The sequence below is a fragment of the Pocillopora damicornis genome, chromosome 6 (assembly GCF_964200805.1).
Source record: "Pocillopora damicornis chromosome 6, jaPocDami1.2, whole genome shotgun sequence".
In the NCBI taxonomy this organism is placed as follows: domain Eukaryota; kingdom Metazoa; phylum Cnidaria; class Anthozoa; order Scleractinia; family Pocilloporidae; genus Pocillopora; species Pocillopora damicornis.
Window position 1 is genome coordinate 12,860,931 of NC_142675.1, and position 25,029 is coordinate 12,885,959.

The 25,029-nt window shown below is 38.1% G+C and overlaps 3 protein-coding genes across 3 annotated transcripts in view; 2 read left to right on the forward strand and 1 right to left on the reverse strand.

Annotated features, from left to right (window-relative positions):
- The window catches only part of LOC113670244 (uncharacterized), a 29,460-nt gene extending 18,649 nt beyond the window's left edge, over nt 1-10,811 (forward strand). Inside the window, exons 6-21 of the mRNA XM_089209168.1 lie at nt 3,056-3,367; nt 4,296-4,378; nt 4,572-4,627; nt 4,948-5,126; nt 5,478-5,588; nt 5,702-5,720; nt 5,854-5,884; nt 6,643-6,946; nt 7,120-7,230; nt 7,656-7,846; nt 8,543-8,665; nt 8,903-8,973; nt 9,145-9,185; nt 9,380-9,476; nt 9,562-9,661; nt 10,082-10,811. Of these exons, the coding sequence (XP_089065294.1) occupies nt 3,056-3,367; nt 4,296-4,378; nt 4,572-4,627; nt 4,948-5,126; nt 5,478-5,588; nt 5,702-5,720; nt 5,854-5,884; nt 6,643-6,946; nt 7,120-7,230; nt 7,656-7,846; nt 8,543-8,665; nt 8,903-8,973; nt 9,145-9,185; nt 9,380-9,476; nt 9,562-9,661; nt 10,082-10,147 (1,895 nt within the window). The 3' untranslated portion in view covers nt 10,148-10,811. The remainder of the gene's footprint in view (nt 1-3,055; nt 3,368-4,295; nt 4,379-4,571; nt 4,628-4,947; nt 5,127-5,477; nt 5,589-5,701; nt 5,721-5,853; nt 5,885-6,642; nt 6,947-7,119; nt 7,231-7,655; nt 7,847-8,542; nt 8,666-8,902; nt 8,974-9,144; nt 9,186-9,379; nt 9,477-9,561; nt 9,662-10,081) is intronic.
- A 4,899-nt stretch (nt 10,812-15,710) lies between these two features.
- The window catches only part of LOC149044044 (roundabout homolog 2-like), a 44,570-nt gene continuing 35,251 nt past the window's right edge, over nt 15,711-25,029 (reverse strand). The window contains exon 7 of the mRNA XM_089209076.1: nt 15,711-16,755. The gene's annotated coding sequence lies outside the window, so the exon portion shown is untranslated. The remainder of the gene's footprint in view (nt 16,756-25,029) is intronic.
- On the forward strand, nt 20,102-24,627 carry LOC149044045 (uncharacterized). The gene is made up of 6 exons (XM_089210826.1): nt 20,102-21,190; nt 21,713-22,401; nt 22,648-22,697; nt 23,137-23,554; nt 23,762-23,937; nt 24,341-24,627. Exons 1-6 carry the CDS (start codon nt 20,102-20,104, stop codon nt 24,625-24,627), a joined length of 2,709 nt encoding a protein of 902 aa, XP_089066952.1.

Consider the following 25,029-nt stretch of genomic DNA (forward strand, 5'->3'; position numbering starts at 1 on the left):
AGTCATGGCAAGAACTATCTCCATCTTTATTGTTCCTTAACACTGAAATAAAAGCAGATTGCCATTGTTTTAACATTTCATTGTAAATTTAACTCCTTTTCACGTCAAATTAACATTCAGTACTTCAGTTAATTAGAACGCTACCATGTTCGTTATTAGTTTTTATGCACTTTAATAATACTATCAAACTGGATGTATTTATAATCCGCTAGAAATCGTTCCCACATAGCCGAAGGTCTTTCAGGAGAAAAAGAAAATTGCGAGAGTGCATAAGTTTCCAAAATTTCTTGGGCTTGATCTTTCACAGCCACCTGCCTCAAAAATTCTAACGCTTGGAAGAGATTTAACCGCAGTAACCAAGGCGTTTCCACTTACTTGAAAGCAATTTGTCATGTGTAATATTTCTATTGTTTTTTTCTTGTAAAGAGAACTTACAAGACTTTCTATAGTTATATTTTGCTAATTTGTTATATCAAGATACTTTAAACTCGACATGTGTTGCACAAAGTGAAGCGAAAAAATCGAAGTATTGTTTGCAAGATCCCAAGATATCAAATTGGTACAATTCAGGTAAGTATTTTCTATTAAAAACTCATCTGAAATAAACGTTAGTAACCTTTAGGAATGACTTAAGCCTACGTGCCGTAAATCTTTATCATGTCTGAATAGACAATTAAACGAGGAAATGGTAAATTCAGCATCCGAATAAACAGTTCGCCAAACACTAGGATCGTGCATAACGTTGTAAAGATATTTGCACACTGGTGCAAGGCGCGTCATGCGTTCTTCCAGGGAAGCCACTTGGAAATTTCCAAAAGTACCTCACGGGGAAGGATCATCATGGCACATGCTGTTCTTATGAAAATATTTCAAAAATTTAAACGCCAGATCAAATGGAAGCCTCTTTTATTTGCGCCCAGGTTACTTGTTTTGTTTTGTTTTTTTCGCAGGGAAGAAAACGCGCGCCGCCGGAGAGCGTTGTTGATTAGCATCTAAGCACGCAAATGTTTTTAAGAACGCGAGAGAACTGAATCATGGCCGAGTTCCCGCAGTGGCACGTCTCAAGTACCCTAAAAGTTCCCATGTGCTTATATAAGTCAACAATGCAAAAGTAGCAAGTTTATTTCTTTTATCAAATGCCGCCAAAATTGCGTGCGCGCAAACGTGTGAACTGAGGCTCCATAAAGCACGCGCGTGACGCAAGCATGAACCTAAAGGCAAACTGACTAATAACAGCGAACGCCACTCCTAGAACATTCTATAAACTAAGAGTGTATTTAACCATGAAACACGTGCGTAATACGATTGTGTCGATCCTCTGGTCATATATGGATAAATGTTTTCATGAATCAAAGTTACAACATTTTCGGTAATTCTATAGACAAATCCAAAGAAAAGGCAAGATCGTAAATAAATGTTCTAAGAGTACTTTTACTCAGAGAAATTCGGGATCTATTTTTTCCCCAATTCTGAATTGCTATTGGACATTCACTGAACTTATTATGATGAGTTAAGGGACCGGTCATTATTTATCGCCTGGGGGGGGTCGGAGTATTTTTGTTGTCACATCGGAGCATTTACCTGATCCCCCCGTAGAGTATCTAGTTTTTTAGAGATCCCCCCTTATCGGTAGTGGAAAGTTTCATGATCCCCCCCCCCTTTTCTCCCAGCCACCGCCAAATAACTTTTTGAATATGCAAGTGATATTTTAATAGTGGTACTTACGTTTCATGGACCTTGAACCACAACGGTAAATATTTGCTCGTCAGATACGAACTGAATTGTCGAGGAAGTGCCAATCTCAGGCTGTTCATCCAAATCCACGAAAACATAGTCATCGTCGCTCTCTGCCTCTCCACTTTCGGATTCTTCATCCTCGGATTCCACGTCATCTTCATCACTCGACAGTTCTTCTGTTATCACAGTCTCTTTATTCTGTCGGTAATAGTGACATCGAATGGCCTTCACTTTGTCAAGTTTCCGACCCACAGTCGTCAAACCATGCTTGTTGAGATACAGGTCTAGTTCTCTTACCCGCAACTTTTCAACTTTGCCACCCTCGATGAGGTTATCCCATTGAAAGTCCTTGTACGTTCGTTCCGCCTCTTGCCTTCTTCGCTCCTGAGCTGCTCTTGTTCTGATGTCCTTTCGGATCTCAATATCCTTCAAATGATTAACATATGCAATGACGTGCTTCTCTTCCACATTATATTTTGAGCAGAAGCTCTTCATGGTATCCTGATCGTTTCTGATACTGTCAGAATGTTCCTCGTACAGATCTTTAATACATTTTCTTGGAAGGTAATCATCTGGTGTCCTTTTTTTTTGGTCTGATCCCCCCCATTATGCTTGTCAATTACGGCTGATCCCCCCTAAAGGTCTTCAAAAAACCATGTGATCCCCCCCTAAATACTCCGACCCCCCCCAGGCGATAAATAATGACCGGTCCCTAAGCTGGCAATAGCTCATTTACCTGCATTTTGGGAAGGAAGTGTTGTCTCGTCCTCAGTGACGGTCAGAACTAAATTCTGGCCGCGGCCTGTATCATTTTGTGTTTCCGTTAGTTCTTCTGTCTCTACAAGACGAAAAAATATCACCATCAACTTCGAAACAAAACAAAATATTATTTTTCATGAAAATCGCTTTTAATATGCCAATATTATGGGGAAATCTCGTCAAACAGCTTTCGGACGGCCTTGAAGAATCCTCTATATATTTTCTTTAAGATAAGAAAAGTACGAGTGTAAAACAACAGAGTATGAGTGGAAGAAGTCAAGCTATAAGCTGTAACCTGGTAAAATAGGGAAAATAACGCCATACGAAGAAAGTCTGAGATAGGTATTTAAAAAGCTAAACTACAAAATTAAACCTCTTGCCTATAATTAAGGTCGATAGATATCGTTTTCTTAAATACCTACCAGCTATATTCAGAGCGCTTAAAAAGACCAATTTACAGATTATCTAATCACTGATAATAGTTGTGACCAGGTTACTATCAAGAAGTTGTATAATTATTAGAAATTTCACGCTGTTCGTGTTGTTGACATCAATCTAGGAGCCCCAGATGTGGTCAAAATCGACGACCTGCCAGGTGAAACAACAGACAATACAATTACCCTAAAGTGGAAGGAGCCAGAAAGTAATGGAAAAGTTATTACCATGTATACAGTGTACAAAAGAGAAGTGACTGATGGGAAAGCGGGACAGTGGACAGAAATAAAGAAAATTAGAGATGTTTCTATGAGAGAATTGAAAATAGTGTTGGAGAGAGGAAAGGTGTATCAGTTTGCTATTACTGCAACTAATGAGCTTGGTGAAAGCCTGAAACAAGAGAAAACAAATATCCAGCAAGTCAAGGCAGAGGAAAGTATGTTCAAATGAATCTTATTTTCCCCTTTCAACGGTTTATCCTTTTCTTTACTTAGTTTTCAAGCACTCTCTCTCAAGAACATCGAGGTTTTTACGGGTGAATTCTTCGCTTGCAAAAAACCTGAATCAATATGAAAAATTTGACTTACGTCGCAGTGGATTTATGTGTGGCAATTGCAAAGATATGGCATATCTATTAACTGAAATTTCAATCATTGGCTGGCACACACAGATATTTTAACTACTTTACTGACACATGCTCACCTGAACCTGGAAAGAGAACCCTGCAACTTTTTAGATGTATCTTCTCATACTTAAATTAACTGCTTTTTTCTTTCCTTTGCCGCCATCACTAAGTTGATGCCTCTCTCCCACAAAAAAATGTTCACTCTCCCACACTGAATTCTGAGAACTTTTCTCTCATTTCACCATCACTGCACTCCATTCTTCATACCAATGAGAGCGACTTTGCACTTACCCTCCTCTACGCGCCTTAATTTCGACAACAGATTACTGAACCGCGAGAACTCAGAAGTGGCCTATTGCCTATTGGTCAGAATTACTTTCTAAATGAATGATCAACCCGAGGCTTTAACCTCGCGCGCATGACACAAAACTTTTCCTTTCATAAATAATGTTGAGACTGCCACCATCAATGTCATCTATTTCATAACTTGCGGTTATTTAAAAAATTTATACTTCGGCGAAAAAGGAAGACGACTTGGGGAACGATTCTGAAGACACCATCGTGACTCAAGATACAAGAAAAACAATATCTCTCAAATTGGCCTTTCATTCGTACATTTGATGCCAGTGTTCTTTGTAAGTAAAGGCTGTTTTTTATACATGAGTTCAAATGATAATTCTCGTGGAAACAAACAGACGTTCATTTTAACTCGTATTTTGTTTTTCCCCGGTTCAAACAGTAGGCACAGAAGTTTACCTGACAGCGACAATACAGGAGAACTGTAGCAGACGTTCTGAAGTTGCCGCGAAATTTCCAGAAACGGTTAGATAATCTACTTGATCCATATACTGGAGTGTATGGAATACTGCTTTGAGATTTATTTTGAAGAGTGAATCTTAATCAATCTTTTCTTGAATGAAATCTTAATATTTCTGTTAAAAAATAAGATATTCTGAACGATCTTCAATATGTGACCAGCATTTAAATGTACGTTTTTTCTTGATATGTCCTTTAGGCTTGTCAAATTGCCTTCAGGTTTGGCTGCTCATCCGCCAACACTGTGAACACCAGGTAAGGTACAGTTTGTTGTTTTACGTTGAAACAACAAACGCAAACGCAAATTTGCGTTCCAGGAGGGATGTGTTGTATTTTAGCGGTAAAACTGGTTTTTCTGCTCCAGCAAATCCTATTTAATGCAAGATAATTTACATTTGAAGTACATTTTCTTTAATGTACAGTAATATATTGGCACAGAATGAAATGAATTAATTTTATGTACCTTGGTTTATTACATTGGTTAAATCTCAATATATTTTAACACTTAGAAGTCACCAAAATACAAATATGTGTGATGATACTCTTTGCTCACCTCCCCCCCCCCCCTTATCTAGGTGTGGCAGTGTTGTTCTTGACTTCATGATGAGGTTCAATCAAAGTGTAGTCGTCAGCAATGTTTTGATTGTCCTGTCGCATGCTGCGAGGCAAGACAGATTCGGAGGTTTTAAAGTTAATCCAGACTCAATTAAACAAGTTTTAATACCCACAGATGGCTCGGAAAGCACAACAAAAGGTAAATTTTACAAACAAATTGTTAAATGTTTACATGTATTCTTCCGAAGATGGACTGTTTTATAATTGTATTCCGTATCTGTTTAATTAAACAACTTATTCTGTGACTGATACATTTCCAGGTTTTTGTCTTTGTCGTTGTTGTTGTTTTATTTAATTAAACAAAATCTTATTTTTAAAAATTATTATAGAGAGAGTAGCACCTCACTCTTTCTTTGTACCAAGCCAATCAGAGTTAACATTTTTCGGTCATGAACCTAAGCTATGTAGTGAGAGCAGTGTATCGACCAGGATCAGTGTAAATGTTGTTTGAATGTTATTTCATCAAGCTTTGTAAAATGAATCATTTTAGGTCCTGAGGAATGTAACTGCCCATCTAACAACGTCTTGTTGGCCATAATTGGGGTTCTTGCCTTCACAATCCTTCTTTTAATTATTTACATAATCTGGCTACATAAGAAAGGTAGGTAAAAAATCATATTCTATGTTAGAGGTTTGGCTGCAAGATTCATTTTTAAACAAAAATTTTGACCCACATCCACATCATTTGTATTTTTTCCTTTCGTTCTTTTTCAGGCGCTGTAGGGAAACAGAGGTAAGAATTTGCTGCCACTTAGATTGTGTCGATGTAATGTGCCCGATATGGTTTCATCTTAACACAAAATTCCCATCAAAACTAATGAAATTCTTAGCGTTTTATAATTATTTCTATGCTTCCTCAATTGTAGGAATAATGAAGATGAAAGACGTGTTTACGACGTAAGTAACAGCTAAGGCATTGAGCTCATGTTAGTGTGGCCAGAAATTATGTAATCTTACATTACCTCTACTTTCTAAAAGAAAATAAACACTTGCAGCAAATAAAAAGGAAAAAAGGTGTAGTTCTACATAAAAAAAAGCATATTGCATCAGTGGTAGATACAATGAAATAAAACAGGAAGTTGGATTCGATAAGGTCTTTGTCCTCGGATCATGTCCTTTACCAAGCTACTCCATGGATTTTCCTTGGGTTGTCCCTGGTTCAACTGCGAGGTTTTACTTCAGAGATCGCTAACTGGTCTGCGCCCGGTTGATATTTGCTTTCCAAATGATTGTTTTTACGAATTTTGGCCGTCGTATTTTCATGATGCCTTATTTTCCAAACGTGAGTTTAGGAGCTTGGCACAGCAAGAGTTTTTTCGTGTGTTTATTTGTCAAAATATTGGACTACCAATCGACAATCTTCACGTTGCAGTTTGTAGCTTCGGCGACTATGCTATGAGTCTCGATCACACCATTGGACATGATAGTGTCAAAAGCAGAGAACAAAATGTTAATAATAATAATAATAATAATATTAATAATAATAATAATAAGAACAAGAGGTTATAAGATATTCATAATCTCTTGTCAAGGAAGAATATAAACGTTTGTCTGAGAAAAATGGATAAACTGATTTTTATTATCATGTGTGACTTTTTACTGGGATTAATAACAGATTTGGATATGAATACCCTAACGGTGTGTTGGTTTAATAGAATGAAACATTATTAGAAGATATCGAACCAAGTCTACCTGATTCAAGAAAACTCACCCAGCCTCCTGCGGAATACATGGATCTCATAGAAGTCAACAAAGATGATAGAAAAGCACAAAGTACCCCTCCAGGTGCTGATTACGTGCCTCTTCATCCATTAACACGCTGCTGGGAAGTTCCAAGACATCACGTGACCATAGAAAAAATCATTGGTAAAGGTGCTTTTGGTCAGGTTGCCAAGGGAACAGCGGTAGGACTTCGAGGGAGTCCTGAAACGACGACAGTGGCTATTAAGATGCTTAAAAGTGAGTTCTTGTACTGTAAATTGAATGAGTCTTGGCCTACAGACATTCAGGAAATGTTAACGGGTTACTGTAATTATGTAGCTATTTGCCATTTCATAAGTTATGTTGTTATTCCGACATTTGGCATATTATTCCCGTTAACTAAATTTTACTCCTTGTTTTTAATGCTCCAGCAAACGCTTCTGAATCGGACAAGCGAGATTTGATGAAAGAACTTGACACAATGAAGCAGCTAAAACCACATCCTTACGTCATTAAACTTTTGGGATGTGTTACTGAATCTGGTATGCTTTGGTTATGTGGGTTTAATTTTGCTGTACACATTTTTCTTATGATTTACTCTGTAACGCTTTCTCGTCATTGATAATTTGCCTCAGTGGAAGGGTGACCGCTTCGCAATTGAGCAAAACAAACAACCATCGCATAAGGTAATTTTATCTTGTTTTAGCCAACACAGACGTTCCTGGATTTACTGATAGACTAAGACCGAATATTTGCCACTGAACAGATCATTCTATTGTAGAAGCAGAAACGCTTTTTGTAAGGGAATAGTTGGTCTGTACTTTCTTATGAGACCGGCGCATAGTTTTTCTTGTTTTCATGCGATTTCTTCAAAAGTGTTGACCATGACTGGGCTATTCATTTGTTTCAATTATTGCTTTTTTTTTAAAGAGAGTAACATATCAATTAAATTGTTTAATTTCTTCAGAACAGCTGTTGGTTTTGATTGAATATGTGCCTTTTGGGGATCTACTGGGTTACCTGAGAAAGAGCCGTGGATTAAAAGACACTTACTACAAAGACCCGGATATCAAACCACAAACAAATCTGACGTCACAACAACTGATGAAGTTTGCTTGGCAAATTGCTGATGGAATGAGTTACTTGTCCGCAAAATCTGTAAGTTAGTTAAAAACACAAAAGACAAACAATTCTAAAACCTTCTCGTAAGGTCTATCGTCATGTTAAGCTCTGTCTTGCATGGAATATTATGTCTTCACAAGATCACGCCCGGGAGATGCAGACGTATTCTTATCGTCTTGACGAGGCTATTTCTTTAGGGCCAGGAACCCTCCCGATTTTGACGTCATCATACAAGTTTTATTTCAATGCGAGAATGGCGATATTTGTGCATCGTTGCAAGTGTACCCTATCGAAATAAAATATCTGGGTTTTTCTCGTGTGAGCAAAGGCAGAGACGTGGAGGAATAGGATCTTTTAAGATGTTCAGTTTAAACTGAGTGTACAACAAATATCCATTTTAGTGACAAGAAAGAAAAGGAATTAAAACTTCAACTTAAAAAAATCGTCTTTGGTCGCTAAACTGCTTTATTACAGAATCGTATTTCGATTAAAATTAAAAAGGTAAGCGTTCTTTGAAATGACTACGTATTGCAGAAATAAAGTAGTTTGCTTTTCTTTGGAATATGGAGCAGTTATTGTAGTAGTTTTAACTTTCTGCCATCTGGAAGAAAAAGAAATACACACACCATATTATGTTGCTAGATATTTCTATTTTCCTACCTGAACCATTTCATATCAGTTCTTTTTCTTCTACAGTCGCTAATTTTTGCTGTTACATCAATTCTTTCTTAGATCATTCACCGAGACCTTGCGGCCCGTAATGTGTTGGTTGGACAAAAGAAAATGTGTAAAGTGACAGACTTCGGAATGGCCAGAGATGTGCAGCAGGGAAATATTTATGAACGAAAGACAAAGGTAATCAAGAAAAAGGGGAGGTGAGGGCGGTATCACATTTCGTTCAGTTTAGTGATCTTTGACAATCATTGTTGTGGTTGAGCTGATATATTCCTGATTTCGATCATGAATTCCTTGGGACCCTAATGAAACTATCAGCCATGCGTATACGAGTACAATTTTAAATATCACTATTTCTGACTACTCGCTTCCTATAATTCTCGAGCCTTTTCACAAAGTGATATTTAAAATCTTTAGGGCCGTCTTCCCGTGAAGTGGACAGCTTATGAGGCCTTATTGTATGGTAAATATACCACCAAAAGTGACGTGTAAGTATACCTGATTATAACCCGTAGCAGTTTATGAAAAATTTTATCAATTTTAATCAGGACTTGAATTCTAGTGATGCTTTGTCAAAGAATACATTTATTTATTCGTCGTATATACTGTTTATGTCTATAGTCACTTAATTTATATTCGTTTGATTTGTCTTTCTGCAGATGGAGTTATGGAGTTCTGTTATACGAGATTTTCACCATAGGTAACATCGAATGGAATTTTATGAGGCTCTGTAGATGTTTTTTTTGCTTTATACCATGTTTAATTAAATAATGTATCGTGTTCAGTCAGACAAACGTAATGAGCTTCAAACTACATCTAGTGACAAAGGTGGTGTTTCATTGAAGGTCGTTTTTTTGTCACATTTGTATTTCGATGGTCTTGTGGTTCTTCCAGGCGGTTCGCCTTACCCACGAATGGATGGAAGAAAAATTGCAAACTTACTCCAGGATGGATACAGGATGCCTAAACCACAACACGTCGATGAAAAATTGTAAGTTTTCTTTATTTACTTGTTCTCCCTCGTCGTACAAGGAAACATTCTTTAAATCTTTAACAGATTATTTGAATAATACCAGGTATCAGATCATGATGAAATGCTGGAAGAATGACCCAGACGCAAGACCAACTTTCACTGAATTGAAAAATCAGCTTAAGGACATGGAAACCCTACACAAGGTCAGAATTTTGATCAATATGAATGTTTTTTTTTCACGTAAGACCGACTGGCTTAGGCTTAGCTAATTAGGGTTAAACTAAACAGCATTGAGCCTAAATAGCGTAGTAATATGTACTCATCTCTGTACTTTTTACGAAGTTTGGAATGAATCCTTTTGTTATGTCACTGAAGCTAGCACTCCACGAAAAACATCAAGGAAGTGAACTTGAATGTCTCAATGACAATTAACACTTGATGGTTATTTAAAAGATCATAGGATGATTGCAAACTGCATTGAGACGCACAAAGAGTAGCAGACGACGACGCCATAAAATACTTCCTCCTTGAATTTGTTTTGGTGTGAAAACCTGACCACTCACGAGGATAACCACTTAAAACGTTTTTAATGGTGCTGATTATTATATTATTTTTCTCTGCAGAAGCTAATTGACATGAAAATGTACGACAAGCAATTGTATGCAAACGTCGAGGATTTAACGGTGTAGTTAGGTACACGTCTACGGTGTATGACCTGCTAATATTTTGAACACTTCGCCTAGACAAGTTTCAGGGATTAATCATCGTTTTCTTACACGCTTACTTGGTAGAAATAGGCATGTTGCGTTTAGCAGTTAGGCTGTAACACTGTAATTCAATTGACTTCATATTCTTAAACGCTGAAACGCTTTTATAAGTTTACCGATAAAGTTTAATCTCATTTTCTCTTTAACATATTAAGTACTTACATATATGCCTCGACACAAGCCATTGAGTTCAGTTTATTTTCTGGCTCAATTCTTAGGTGATGATGAGATCTCGCTCTGAAAGCCATAGTTGTGTACAATTTTAATAAATTGCTAAAAAATTTTGCCGCAAAACCCGCTTGTTTTTAGGAAGGCTTATCGTGCGCATAAATTGCTTTCCCAAAGACCGCCTTTACTTGCGATACCAACTCGAAATACTTTTATACGGAATTCTAATCAAAATTATACTTGGCACATTACTTCTGCAAGAAAGTTTGTTGTTTGGCCTAATAGGCCTTTAGTTTTCGCGTACTAGATACTATTACTCAACGAAACTGGTCGTAGATATGGATGGAAGTCTTTTTCTTGGATACGTTGCTAATGTAATAACTTTAATTTTTTTATATAATAAAAGTGTTGAAAAGTTCTGAGTTGCCTCTGTCTGCATAATGATGCTGTACACGAGTGTATTGTGCGTTTTGGATATTTTACTATGATGAAACTGTGTTGTGACTATTCTTTTTTCGTTAGATTCTTTAACTGAGAGGGACAATTCAAAGCTTTGAAATTGCACGAAAGAATGCATCTTGTTACCTCGAACAAAAATCCATGCAACAACAATGAAAAGCTGTCCAGTAAAAGATACTCTTTGACCACCAATGATGATAAGTTCAAGATTCGCCGTTTTCTCTGGTCTGGTCTTCTGAGTGGAAGCGCGGGCTCATGACAAGAAGTAATGCCATTTTTGACTTGTGAATTGCGCGCATGCGCAAGAGCGAGTTGTAGATATGATGTGGAGAATGGCACTTGCTCGCTCGCTCGCTCGCTCGATTGGTCGATTCCTGTAAACTTTTTTTCGATTTTAGGCTTTTGAGTGCATTTGATAGTTTTTGGCGAGCAATAAACAAACGAAATGACGACCTTTGTTACTAAGAATAGTGGTGGGGTGAAAAAGAAGCCAATGATAATCTTAAAAGAGTTTTTTTTTTTCGTTTTAGTTTCAACAACTGAAATAAACTACTCACACTGAAATAACAGAGCAACCTTCGTTTTTCATAAAATTGTAATTTACAATCCTTGAACTTGAAAACAATCCGAAGATTCATTGAAAATATCACTTACTGCGAAGCGCTCGGAGTTTACAGATGTTCAAAAGCTTTTTCTGTTATGGCGTGAGATTGAGGACAAAATCGATCATTACGTCGTGTGCGTTTTTCCTGTGTGAAGCAACAGAAGATGCCGGCGACTGACGAAATTACATGTTATCACGAAAATCAAATAACACCTAAACAAACAATTTTAGCTACCGATTTTCAGTCAATTTTTAAAGAACAATTTTCTTTTAAGTTTCAAGACAATTTGAAGATTCAAAATAAATATTACGTAATAAAATGCGAAAGTTATACACCAAAAAATTGATAAATAGGCCTGAAATGAAATTCTATCTTGTTCTTGATTATACGTTGCCTAGCACGTGACTAAAATCTACCCAGGCGGAGATCCAAAATGACGGTGGCAGTCTTGGCTTAGTTATATCACTCAAAACTCGTTCCCGTTTGTCTCATTTGATAAAGAGGGAATCGTTCATGTTTTCATTAAGATAGTATTGCCTTGGTTTTCTAATATTTACAATGATAGACAGTAAATTTTACTTTTCACCCACATTTACTCCCAACCTTTTCTTTTGAACTAGAAACAAAAAATGATATACGTTTAAAACACATGACATCATCCACCCTTGTCAAATGTAATAGCATGATCATTTCAGTTGTAATGCCTTCTTATCCCAACGTTACTTTGTTTCTTTGCTGCAAACACTGAACTACTGCTCGTACTCTAGATATGACAATCAACCACAAAATTCCCTAAACCAGATAACATTAAACATAATCCAAAAATTCACGAGTTTGCTCACAGAGCACTTTGATTGGTCTTGGAAAGGGAAAAGAAAAGGGCTGAAGATTGTCCCATTACTATAATGAGTTAATGGAACGCCTACTTGTGTCGATTTCCTATTCGGCAAGGAAATACTTTGGTGAAGAATATCAAAAACTTGTTCTCAAGAAATCATTTTCTTGCTAGGGCGCCTCCTACAACATTTGCGTTGAAAGTTGTCTGGTGATAATTGGTTTAGCGGTTAACAACCTAAACTTATTTATGGGCTATTGCGTAGCAGCAGCTGGACTCCGCCCTGATTAGCACCTAATCAGTCAGAGTTCAAGAAAAACGCTTGTGCGAAAAGTGTAAGACGTCACGTTCCTTTACAGAAATTTTCCAAACTCCTCTAATCTTACTATTTATCAATTAAGCTCGCTGAGGCAAAACAGTGAGACCAAGGCAATTTCCGTTGTTTTGCCGACAACAGCCCCAAAAAATTCCCCCTGTCAGTGTCAAATACGAATACAAATGAGTCCAAAGGAAGTCAGATGTTGAAATCTCTTTCCAAGGAAATAATATCGCTGAAGATCTATTCAACCTTCAAGTTTTAACTTCGACGTTCAGCAATTCGATGTTAACGGAAAGGTTGCATCCCTATCAAAGAGGTTTCCTGAGACTTCGAGTGTGGGATAGAAACAGTCATGAAAGCAGCCAAGAAAATGTGTTCAAAAGGGACTTACATTTGCAAAACTCGATAGGCACTAGGTTTGTTCATTACTCTCAACACAGTGAACTTTTCAAAGCTTTTTTTAGTTGTAGTATTAATTTTAGTCAGTGATGTAACAATTTTTTAGTAACTGTGTTCAATATGTTTGACATGAGACTTTGTCTGACAAGAAACAACTCAGTATTCCCTGCAGCAACAAGAGTGACACTGAAGAATATAACTGCACTGTAGGCAAAGAAGTGGTGCATGAAGAGATATCAAGAGCTTACGTTACCGTACAATGTGAGTCTGTACTTCAACACATCATAAAACTAACTGCCGCTGCTATTGAATCCTTGATCTACAGAACATACGTCTTCTTATGTTGATCCCTTTCTTCAAACTTTCGATCTCACGTATTTTAACAGTTCTTATTTAATGACTGAACTATCGTATACTTAAGTAATATAATTTATTGCAAAGCTAAAATTTAATGCCATATTAACTATACAAAAGGGAACTGAAACGTGTTCGAAATGCTGAAAAGCTTAAAAAGTACAATCGCTCGACTCAACCGATGTTCTGTATGTTTGTTCGTACAGAGATACAGATATCGCGACTAACAAATTTTGAAGGCTAATATTATTCTGTCATTTTATCAGTGCAACGTAACTATCGGCGTGACAATTTGTAACTGTGCTTATCGTATGTAACCACATAATGAGGACAACATTGGACTGTCGATCTTGTACTATGGCATTCCAAGTGGAATTACTCCAAGGAATTTACCAATTCCTCTCTTACAACAACAGCGACTTAAGTGTGTATAATGGCGCTCCTAAAACATATATCCATGCTATCCCATACCCTTTCGGCCCACAGACTGATCTCTACGCTGCGACATAAAAGACAAAAAAAGCAGCTAATAGGAAATATCAGTTGGTACAGTACTGACTGGATAAATGACAAAAAAAACCCACTAGAATATGGTCATTAATATCTAAAATTCTGAACTTTGTGAACTCTTAAACCAGATCAATGACGTGGAGTCCGCTTAAGTCGTTACATAGAAAATTGTACAAAGATTTAGTGTGATTCAGATAATAACTCTACACGATCGGTTGTTACGCTCTAGCGTTAAAAGTTAACGGTAGAGAGATTGAGCGTGATGTACACAGTTCTGTTATTTATTAATATTTTGAGCCTCTGCGTATTCACGTGCATGTCGGTATTTCAACCCTCATGCATTAGTCCTTTTGTCCAGTGTGATATGTTTTTTGCTGTTGTCTTAGATCATTACGTAATCCACTTTTATCCCACTTTAATACGAAGATTCTACCATAATGCCCACAATGTTATGACAGTTGTTAATGCCTCGCACAGCATCAACCGGTTGGTTGCAAACATAACATTAACCGCAGAACGTTTGTGTTGGTTGACACAGTGGAATGTTTTTGAAAGAGACAGCGTAGTTGCATCTCAAAATTTTGTGACACCGAAGCAGTGCTCAGGACATGCTGATACTGAGAAATGAAATGTTTTAAGGAAAAACACAGTCTTCAATCCTTTCCACTGTTTAATTAACTCACCTCTGTTCGCCTTTGAGGTTTACGCAAAGCAGTCCTTGTCTTGATTCCGCAGAACTCAACTAATTTTTTACAATTACACCTGTAAGTGTGTTTTATAATTGTTTTTTCACTCTTCTCTAATTTTTTCCTGACTAAACGCTTGTGCTGGGTGCTCGAGATACCATTTTGTTAATCATAGTTTTTTTTCTAAAACTTGCGTCAGCTACAGCCGGAGTGCTCAAAAACTTTCTTCCTATCATGGCAAACAAACGGTTTTCACATGTGTTTGACATAGTGGGTGTGGCATGGCAACTTCTTTTATTATGCTAAACTTTAAGGCGAATCCCGTTCAACATTTTTTGTGAATGGTCTCTGTTTTTTTGGGATAAGGTCTTGTTACTAAGTGAATCTAGTCGTTTCAAAATTATGATGCTACTAATTTTATTGCTGGTTTATGAGCTGCTACATGATGGGAGGAGCTTTGAATTAAACTCACTACATCTGCTCTTTAGGGGACAAATTGCCAAAAAGTTCAAATTGTGCTAAATTTTTAATCAAATTGCTTCTATGGGTGAGTAGCTAAACCTTGGTGAACTACGAGTACCATTTATCACAATGATCCTTTAACTCTAATACAAAGTTAGGCCCGTTATCCTGGGAATAGCTCCACATAATTTTTCCGAAGTTGCTTTAAGCGAAATAAAGCATAGATGCAATAGTGTAGATTAAGTAATTTTGATATTTATACTAAGACTGTGCCGCCACTTTTTTATTATTTGTGACTTTATGTCTTATTCATTCTTAGACCCGCCAAAATTGTAGATGGCCACCGCTTCATCTCTTACGTTATGGGTTGGTCAGAGAGTGACACTAAAATGTCAGTCAGATGGTGTTCCTACACCGACACCCACCTGGTACCAACCTGATGGATATGAAATATTCACAAAGAAAGAAATTACTGTTTAGGTGGTAGTGAACATCAATAGTTATTTCGGCAATTTCAAGCGTGTTGCTGGAAGTGGTCTTACTCCTCCTGATCAGAAGATAAATTCCGCTAAATTCTTTGGCCATACATAGAGAGCGCTCAGGTTTCGTTCTCGCAAAGTTCCTGAAAATTAACTCCTGGTAATATTCTACAATCTGTCATGCGGTTAAGACAGAACAAACACCTTCATTAAGATTTAAGTGTTTTATTTTTAATACGGGAAAGCCTCAACTAAATTGAACCCCAAATCAATTAAATTTTCTTGAAAAAACCATCGAGAAGTTTCAGTATATAAGGGTTTACACCCAAAAAGCCTTTGCAAATAATCATTAATATCCTTTAACTTTCATGATCCAAAGTTAACCAAGGCAAAAAGTTACTTTCTAGAAGTAATATTCTAAGCTTTAACTCACTATCTCCTCAACTCAAAGCCTCATTTAAGCCTAAATTACCACCTACAGCGAAAAGGTATGAAATATATCACTTATATTGATTGACTATCCACTTTACTATGACAGAGGGTTCTGGCTTAACACATAAACTAATACCTACTGCGAAATCACCATCATCGCTCGTTGCGCGAGTAGGCGCATGAGGCCGTCACATTGTCCGCCCAACCCCCCGTTAACTCTACACCGTAGGGTCGTTGTGGGACCAGCGAATCACTCTTCGTCTAGTCTCTACCCTTCGACCTGTTCGGCAAGGGTGACCCTACCAGGAGTGCGAGACTCCAGCTGACATAGCTCTAAGGGTCATTGAGACATGCAAACTGCCCCACCTCGACAAGGTGGTGATCCCTCGGAGCAGAAAACAATTAATTATTATAACTATAATATGGTCTTAACCTTATCAACTGATAAACTGGAAGTGGTCGCGTTTCACTAAAAGGAAGCTAACAATTCACATTAATGAAAATCCTAATGCATTTACTTTCGACACCAATTTTTGACACTAACGAAAAGCAATTATGCCGGACTACTCGAGCCGCAACTTGGGAAAAAAATCGCGGGGCCTGATTTGCCTTGTGTTCGTGCAACTCAACCCGGGCCCTCCGAGTAGTTTGGCATATTTGCATTCGCTCTAGTAGTTTCACTCGCTTTACATTTAAAAAAAAAGACATATTAATACATTAGTTGACATAATTTTTTAAATCAATAACGCAAAACATTTGGTTTGAGATGATATTTTTCAACACCTTTGAGTGACTCTTGAAAGGAATTTCTTTCCCTCTCACCTAATTGAAAAAAAAAAAAAAAGAAAAAGAAAAAAAAAGAATAAGGTTTAAAATAATCACAAAATAAAATATGGGAGGCCTCTTTCGTCTTTACTTGAAAAATTGAGGCGGCAGAATCCAAAATCGTGAGAGATTTTGCAGAGCGTGAGCCATGACAGGATTGGATGATTTAGAGGGCCTAAAATTTTTCTTGGCCTTTTCTGACACAAGGAACTCACGGATGCATGTAACAATGAGGCGAGAGGTTTCACCCCAATCTTTCACCCCAAACATGTTTCCAACCTTACTGTTGTTAAGTAGTAACTTGGGCCGGCTTTTAAGAATGTAAATAACGAAACACGGATTAAAATTTAACCCTGGGTTAGCGCCAATCGGAGTTCGAACAACTGGGCCTCGACATGTAGATCAGTTAGTGTTTGGGTTGTTCTCTTGACGTTAACTGTGCAACCTTAGAATGATGGTTAGCAAAGGGAGTTTATATAGCTAAAAGTAAAAGTTGGGTCATTTTGTTTCGGTGGTAGGCTACGTTAACGCCATAAATAAGTAAAAACTCTTTGTAAGTTGTATATCAATATCCCAGACTAAGTCTTTGAAAAAAGTAATTTCTTCCATTAATTGTGGTCAGAAATGGCCAAACGGACCGTGTGATCAATAACTGGAACTGATCAGTTCTCAATCTGAACAAACTGGCTCAGGCCGAATCAGTCCTATGCTCTGAGTGTAAGCAGTCCATTTTCCAGTCAGGCAACTGCTCCTTATCTGCAGTTTAAGAGGCACCTACTATATTCGATGGTGATAAATTTGAGAAAGCGTAACTTGTACATCAGCAAGAGCCCGTTCTTTAACATGGGCCAGAACCGATGAAAAAGCACTCTGATTGTATCAGCTTGAAAACTATTCTTGTTCTATGGTAGCTCGACTTCGATTTTAATAATCTATGTTAATATCTAAAGTTGGTGTAAAGCGTGATCAGCTCACGCACGTCCTTTTGTAAAGAATTTATAGACAACACCTAAGATCTGTCACCTAAAGACTTTGCAGATTTCATTGACAACAGTCTGATCGAATCAATGAGAGCCTACAATCCACTGAATACATCAAACGTTTTCCTTCTCGATGAAATCCATGAGCACCCAAATTTTAACACCAACTTGGCTGACACTGACTCTGTGTTAAAGAAGTTAAAAAGACCTCAACCCGTCTAAAGCACTGGGCCGTGATGGCATTGGCAATTGGATCCTGAGAGAATACGCTGAAGTTCTCACACTTCCTATCACGCACCAACTCAATGCATCGTAAAAAGAACAGAAGCTACCCCAAGCATGGAAACAAGCCGACATAACACCAATTCCCAAAGGAGAAACCGGTTTCCAACATCAGCAAGCATTTAAGACCAATTTCGCTTACTCCTGCTTTATCTAAACTGGCTGAGGACTTCGTAGTTGAAAAGCACATCGCCCCTGCTGTGTTGAAGATAATCGATCCATCTCGGTTTGGCGGTATCCCTCGTTCATCCGCAACCCATGCGCTCATCTCGATGGTGCATTCTTGGGCCGAGGCAACCGACGGGACAGGAAGCGCAGTCAGAGTTTCCCTATTTGATTACCGCAAGGCTTTCGACCTCATAGACCATCATATCCTAGCTACGAAGGTCTCTCTCTTATCCATGCCCCTCTTTGTCAAGCGCTGGGTGATCGCCTTTCTCCTGAACAGACAACAGCGAGTAAAGCTAGCTAGAGACTGTCTCTCCGAATGGGCTGATATCCCGTCTGGTGTACCACAGGGGACAAAGTTAGGACCATGGCTTTGTCGAGATATTTTAGCTGTATTGTGTGACATTTAGTAAGATAAGTGATTGGCGGCTTATACTATTTTGCGAAACGAAACGAAACGAAACGAAACGAAACGAAATCGGGTCAGATGAAATAAAACAAAAGGAATAATGCAGATATATTTTCAAATAAGGTAAAGATAACTTTCACAAGGATTTTGGAGTAATCGTTCATTAATAAGGATTTTTATTCATTTCGCAAAATAGTAATTTTAGGAGAGTTACTATTTTGCGAAATGGACTATTTTCACTCTGCGGTGACAACGTGACCTCTTTCATGTCGCGAAAATACATTTAAACATTACAAATTAGTATATAACCGAACATTTTGGCCTCCTCTTATTTCTTAAACCGTATTAAAATATATTTCGCAAAATAGTAATTTTAGGAGAGTTACTATTTTGCGAAATGGACCATTTTCACCCCTGCGATGACAACGTGACCTCTTTCATGTCACAAAAATACATTTAAACATTACAAATTAGTATATCACCGAACATTTTGGCCTCCTCTTATTTCTTAAACCGTATTAAAATGTATTTCGCAAAATAGTAATTTTAGGAGAGTTACTATTTTGCGAAATGGACAATTTTCACCCTGCGGTAACAACGTGACCTCTTTCATGTCATAAAAATTCATTTAAACATTACAAATTAGTATATCACCGAACATTTTGGCCTCCTGTTATTTCGTAAACCGTATTAAAATGTATTTCGCAAAATAGTAATTTTAGGAGAGTTACTATTTTGCGAAATGGACTATTTTCACCCCTGCGGTGACAACGTGACCTCTTTCATGTCACAAAAATACATTTAAACATTACAAATAAGTATATCACCGAAGATTTTGGCCTCCTCTTATTTCTTAAATCGTATTAAAATGTATTTCGCAAAATAGTAATTTTAGGAGAGTTACTATTTTGCGAAATGGACAATTTTCACCCTGCGGTGACAACGTGACCTCTTTCACGTCACGAAAATACATCTAAACATTACAAATTAGTATATCACCGAACATTTTGGCCTTCTCTCATTTCTTAAACCGTATTAAAATATATTTCGCAAAATAGTAATTTTAGGAGAGTTACTATTTTGCGAAATGGACTATTTCACCCCTGCGGTGACAACGTGACCTCTTTCATGTCACAAAAATACATTTAAACATTACAAATTAGTATATCACCGAACATCTTGGCATGTTGCACCAACATGACAGTTTTCCAGTGGCGTCTAAACATGTTTAGACTCTCCGTCTCGTATAGAGAACAGAAGCATATCCATGCCGAAATAGTCGTCCAGCAGTTTTATAATCGCAAGTAATACAGTTCCTTTGCTTCAAAATTTTTAATAAAAATAATATACATGGAAAAGTTACGCGTACGCGCTTCTGATTACACCCCCGTCGCACACCTCTTCCTTACGAGCAAGAGATCGTGTTTCGCATTTGCGCAAGTTCCACGTGCTGCAAGAAGTTTGCTTTGTGCTCGCTTTGTGTGCTGTTAAATCAGGCAAGATTATGGCTTTTAAATTTCCTGTTCTTAAGCCCAAGACCATCGACTGTTCAGGTCTTCCAGTTCATGATTTCAAATGTTTGACAAACAAGGAAATCATTGGTAAGGGCGCTTATGGTGCTGTGTTCACTGCTAACTGGCAGACTGTTCCTGATGCGGGTGGGAAGTCAGCCGCTGCAGAGAAAGTGGTCGTTAAGAAATTGCTCGGCGAGGACATATTGGATAAGAAAACGTTTGTAAAGGAAGCAAGAATCATTCAAGAGTTGAAACATCCAAACATTGTGAAGTTCAAGGGAATCTGCAACAATCCCTTCGCCCTTATTCTCGAGTATGTGTATTTCGATTTCCAACCATTCGGTATCGAGTCAAAAGTTAGCTCCCTTGCAGAATCTCTTGGTGTTCTTGAGGGCTCCGATTGCGACGGTTTCGTCACCCCTCAAGTCATCTCCACCATTTGCAAGGATGTAGCATTGGGTCTTAAATATCTGCACGACAAAGATGTCGCCCATCGGGATTTAAAGCCGGCTAACATCTTGGTCACCAATCAACACTACTGTGATCTGACTACAAGTGCTCAGAGAGAAGGCTGGGAACAGCGCCCTCTGCTATGTAAGCTAACTGATTTCGGTGAAAGCCGCTCCACTAAGATACAAACTAATTCCATCCTGCAGTCCCAAACTGCTCGAGTTAATCGAGGAACACCGGTATATATGGCCCCAGAAATGCTGATTGAAGCGATTCGTTTACCGCTTGCATCAGGAGAAGATCTTAAGAGAGCCGACATTTGGTCTTTAGGCATGACCCTGTTTGTATTACTGAACCCTTGTGTCAAGTATCCCTACTTTGATGAGATACAAGCAGCCCTAAGAGAGGGAAAAACACCTCTGCAAGCACTGGAGCATTTCTTCATAACGAGAAAATTGCCAACGGAGCCATGCAAATATCAACACAAGCATGCTACTGACTGGTATTCGGTCAACAAGATTTGGCTTAAGTGTGCTCAATTTGACCCTGATAAACGGCCAAAGGTTGAAGAAGTGGTTTCCATGATCAGCCAGGGATCTACCATGTCTACTCTTAATATCCCCTTGAAGGTTAGTCATTTGTATTTTTTAAAGGGTAATATTTTTTAATCTTGTCAAGAACGAGGAAAATGTTCGTGAAAGGGTCATTAATGTAACCCAGCCAGTAATCGAGCTTTGCAAATTTCCTGAAGAGTGCGAAGTGTTCCGTGTAGAGAGTAATTTTACAAAACTGCAGTTTATCAAAATATACCATTTTAACTTTCTGCAAACAACCTTGTTCTTTTCTCTCACATGATGATTTGGCATGGAAATACGTTTCACAAAGATATTTTAAAAACCATTTTTTAAACGACAATTGTAGACACAAAAAAATTAAAAACCACATTATCTTACTGGCAAAAAGGAATTTGGAGAAGTATTTGTTGGGAAAGTGGAATATTTCCAATGCGTGGTGACAGTCTTGTCGTCCTTGTCTCCTAAAAAAGCCCTCGAACATCAGATAAAACAAGCTAAAATAAACTTATAATGTTAAAAATAATTACAGTAAAGATTATTCATCTTTGTGTGAAAGTCAAACTTTATTCCTCATAGGTCAGTCAAGCCTCATGCCTAGAACAGTACGACAGAAGGGTTGCACAGATTGTATCCAGAGGTGACAAGGTACCTGAAGAATTTCCGGATAATGATGGAACTAATGCCTGTGCCTTTCTATGTGTAAAAATTGCTCATGAAATACGTAAGTTCCGAGAAGAAGCAATTGGGGGTAGTAAGAAGCTGTGGCAAAATATTTGCGAAGTGGCAGAAAATGTCATCACAGAGTTCCCCCGAGTGGTAAATCCATACAGGAATTGTGAGGAACTCTACGATGTTCTGTCGGCGTACCAACTGATACGGAGTGTTGGTGCTGAAGTTGGCAAGTACGATTTTTCCGAAGAAATCTTGGAGAGCGACTTCGTATTCTCCCAAAAAGGGCAGACTAACCTTGTCCATGCCTTATCTTCCATGTTATCGAAAAAAGATTTTTGCGTTGCCATCTACACCTGTGAGCCATTAGTCTTCATAATTGGCCTTGCAAGCGACTGCTTCTTTATTGTAGATACCCATCCTGTTCCCGCCGAAGTTGGTGGTAAAGGCACCGGCCTTCTCAAAGTATTTTCAGAGGTAAAAGAAGAGGAAACGGCATGCGAAGGAGTCTGTCGCTGGATATGGCAGCGCCTGGTTTCTAGTGGTGTAAAAAATTATATGTTGCAGTCGCTCTCTATAATGAGCGAAAATGAAAGGTACCAGTCCTATTTCTTATGATTATTACAATATTATCCTTTACTGTTATTACACCGACGAAAGTGTAGCAGAGGAAATAGATGAATATCGCTTGATGTCCAAGTAACTTTACTTTCGAACACGGTATCCCCTGGACCTGAGAAAGCAAATTTACCATCTATATATTTGAAATTAACTTTGAACAGGTTGTCCAACAGATGATATTGCGGGGTTTCGTTTTTAAAATAATTTTTCTTTCATTTCAGTGTTTCGCCATCTTCGACTAGTAAAGAGCTGGGATTAATAGAGAGAAATGGTATGCAATCTTATCGTTTAGGCACAGATGTAATAATAGCTTGCTTAATTACCACCAACTTAAAGCCGAGTTTCAGGTATTCATATACTGAGCGAGAATTGTAGTGAATACAGTTTGACTGAAAGCACGGTTTGTATTTACCTTAAAGCGTCACTTACAAAACCGTGGTCGATTTTCGTCGTTTAAGATTAGCACTTTCCTGTACAAACCATTAAGTTAAATACATTTCCCTGATGCAACTGTACTCATTCATGTCTGAACAGAAAGCTTATTTGGTTTTACATTTCAACGAACGCCAGTTACCCTACTACGGTAAAATTACGTACTTTTTTAAGGAAGTTACTGACTGTCTATTGTGGGGTTTGTCAGAATTTGAAATACATGAGAATTAAACTGCATAAATGCAATGTTGCCTTACTTGATACTGTGAAATTCACAGATGATTGCTCACCGATTGGCAACAGCGGTGCCGAAGAAAGTGTAGGGAGGGCAGAGCTATCTGTTCCAATGATTGTGCTCAGCAGTAGTGATGGCTCCGACGTAGTCCATACCTCAGAAAGCTATATACATATTGGCAAAGGCCTGGTAGAAAACGAACCTGTGAAAAGTTCTGTGAGCATCAGTTTGGCGTCCATGAGGAGAGATGAGCCCGTGAATGAACTGGATATTACGGGTTCCACAGATGGCGCTATTTACAAAAAACTTCAGCAGTTTATAGAGTCTCAAACACGCAGAGCCAAAACGAATGCATTCTCCAAGACCAAAGTTAACCTAAGTGCAGCCCGCGAGCTGGAAGAGGAAATGGAAGACGATAGCGGAATCCCTTCATGTTCCAAACGACCCTCGAAAAGGTCCACGTAAGTGCCAAAAAAAACTAAGCGGGACTTCTGTTTTTCGGTTATTAACCTTTGTATTCTCCATTAGTATCTTAAGAAAACAGGAACACTCAGTTTTTGCTTTTCCGAATAGAATTTACACGTCACATAAGAAGAGAATTGTTACAAGCTAATGATAGAGGACCCACCGAATTAATTTATTTGTTTCTTTTATATGGAAACGATTAGGTCAACTGAAGTCGAAATAGCATCGCCGTTACACCAAAAAAAAAGACGGCGGCGGTCTCACGTATCTTCTTCGAGCAGCCTTAACGTGTCTGAAGAAGATGAGCCCGAAGTTGGCTCCGACAATGATAACTACGATCCCTACAGCAATGAAGACGACTCCGAGAAAGCTCAGGAAGGTAAAGAAAGATTAGAAAAGAGAAAGGAAACAAAACAAACAAACAAAATTGAAAAGGAAGGGCAAGAGACCACAGTTGAAATGATGAATTTTGAGAAGTTGGAAAAAGGTTTTTTAGAAACCACAAGTTTAGTTTTCTCTCAACTGCCCAGAGCCTTTGTGGTTGATTCAATCGATCAGAATTGAGATTTTAGAAGAAACAGACGGTTTTGAAACACCTTGCGTGTTTCACTTTAAGAAGGAGTTTTGTATAAATGCTTTATAATTGGTAGGCGTTCATTTAAGGTATTTTGAAATATATTTTCGTACGAAGCATACTATATTTCCCCATAATGATAGAGAAAATGGCTGCAAATAGTATCAAGAGTTTTTGCTTATTTTCTGTGTTTCGTTTGTCTTTTTAGGCCTAAAAATCAATGGGCAACCTGTTTTTAAAGTTTCTCAGAAGGGTCTTTCAACAAAAGAAGTTATAGATATCTGCATCGCAGGTAATTTTGACACTAAGAAAGTCTGCCGCAAGGTGGCACACGGAGTTACCGAGTCGGCCATTTTTATTGTCGATCTAAACATCGTTAATGAAGGAGATTTGACGACGGATGGTAACGGAGTATACGCGCGTCACTCTTGTCCCACCGAAGTTGTCAGGGTAGATTTTTCCAGTGAATCTCGTATCAAGAGTCAGCAAACGTAAAAAAGGAAAAAATCCTGAAGGAAGCCACATTTTTTCTGTCAAGCGTCATTACAGCTGGCATGCTTCTTCAGATGAGTTTTGCCGTATTATAACTAAGGTACATGACCACCGCAAAGGGGAGCTTGGACGATATGCTGTTATACAGTATAAAGTAACAGAGGAAGCAGAAAAGCTATTTTCTAGAAAGGCCCATGGAAACGTGAAACATCACAAAGAGGCTTTTTTTCGAACAAAACCAAGCGTCCTTACGAGGATAAAACAGTATGCCGAAGAGAATCCTGCAAAGCACGTAATCACAAAAGTACAGCAAGATGCAGGTGGTGTTTCTAATGTCAAATCTGTGTCCGACATCCCACGTAACAGAAAACAAGTATACAACCAGGCCAGCAAAATAGAAAATCG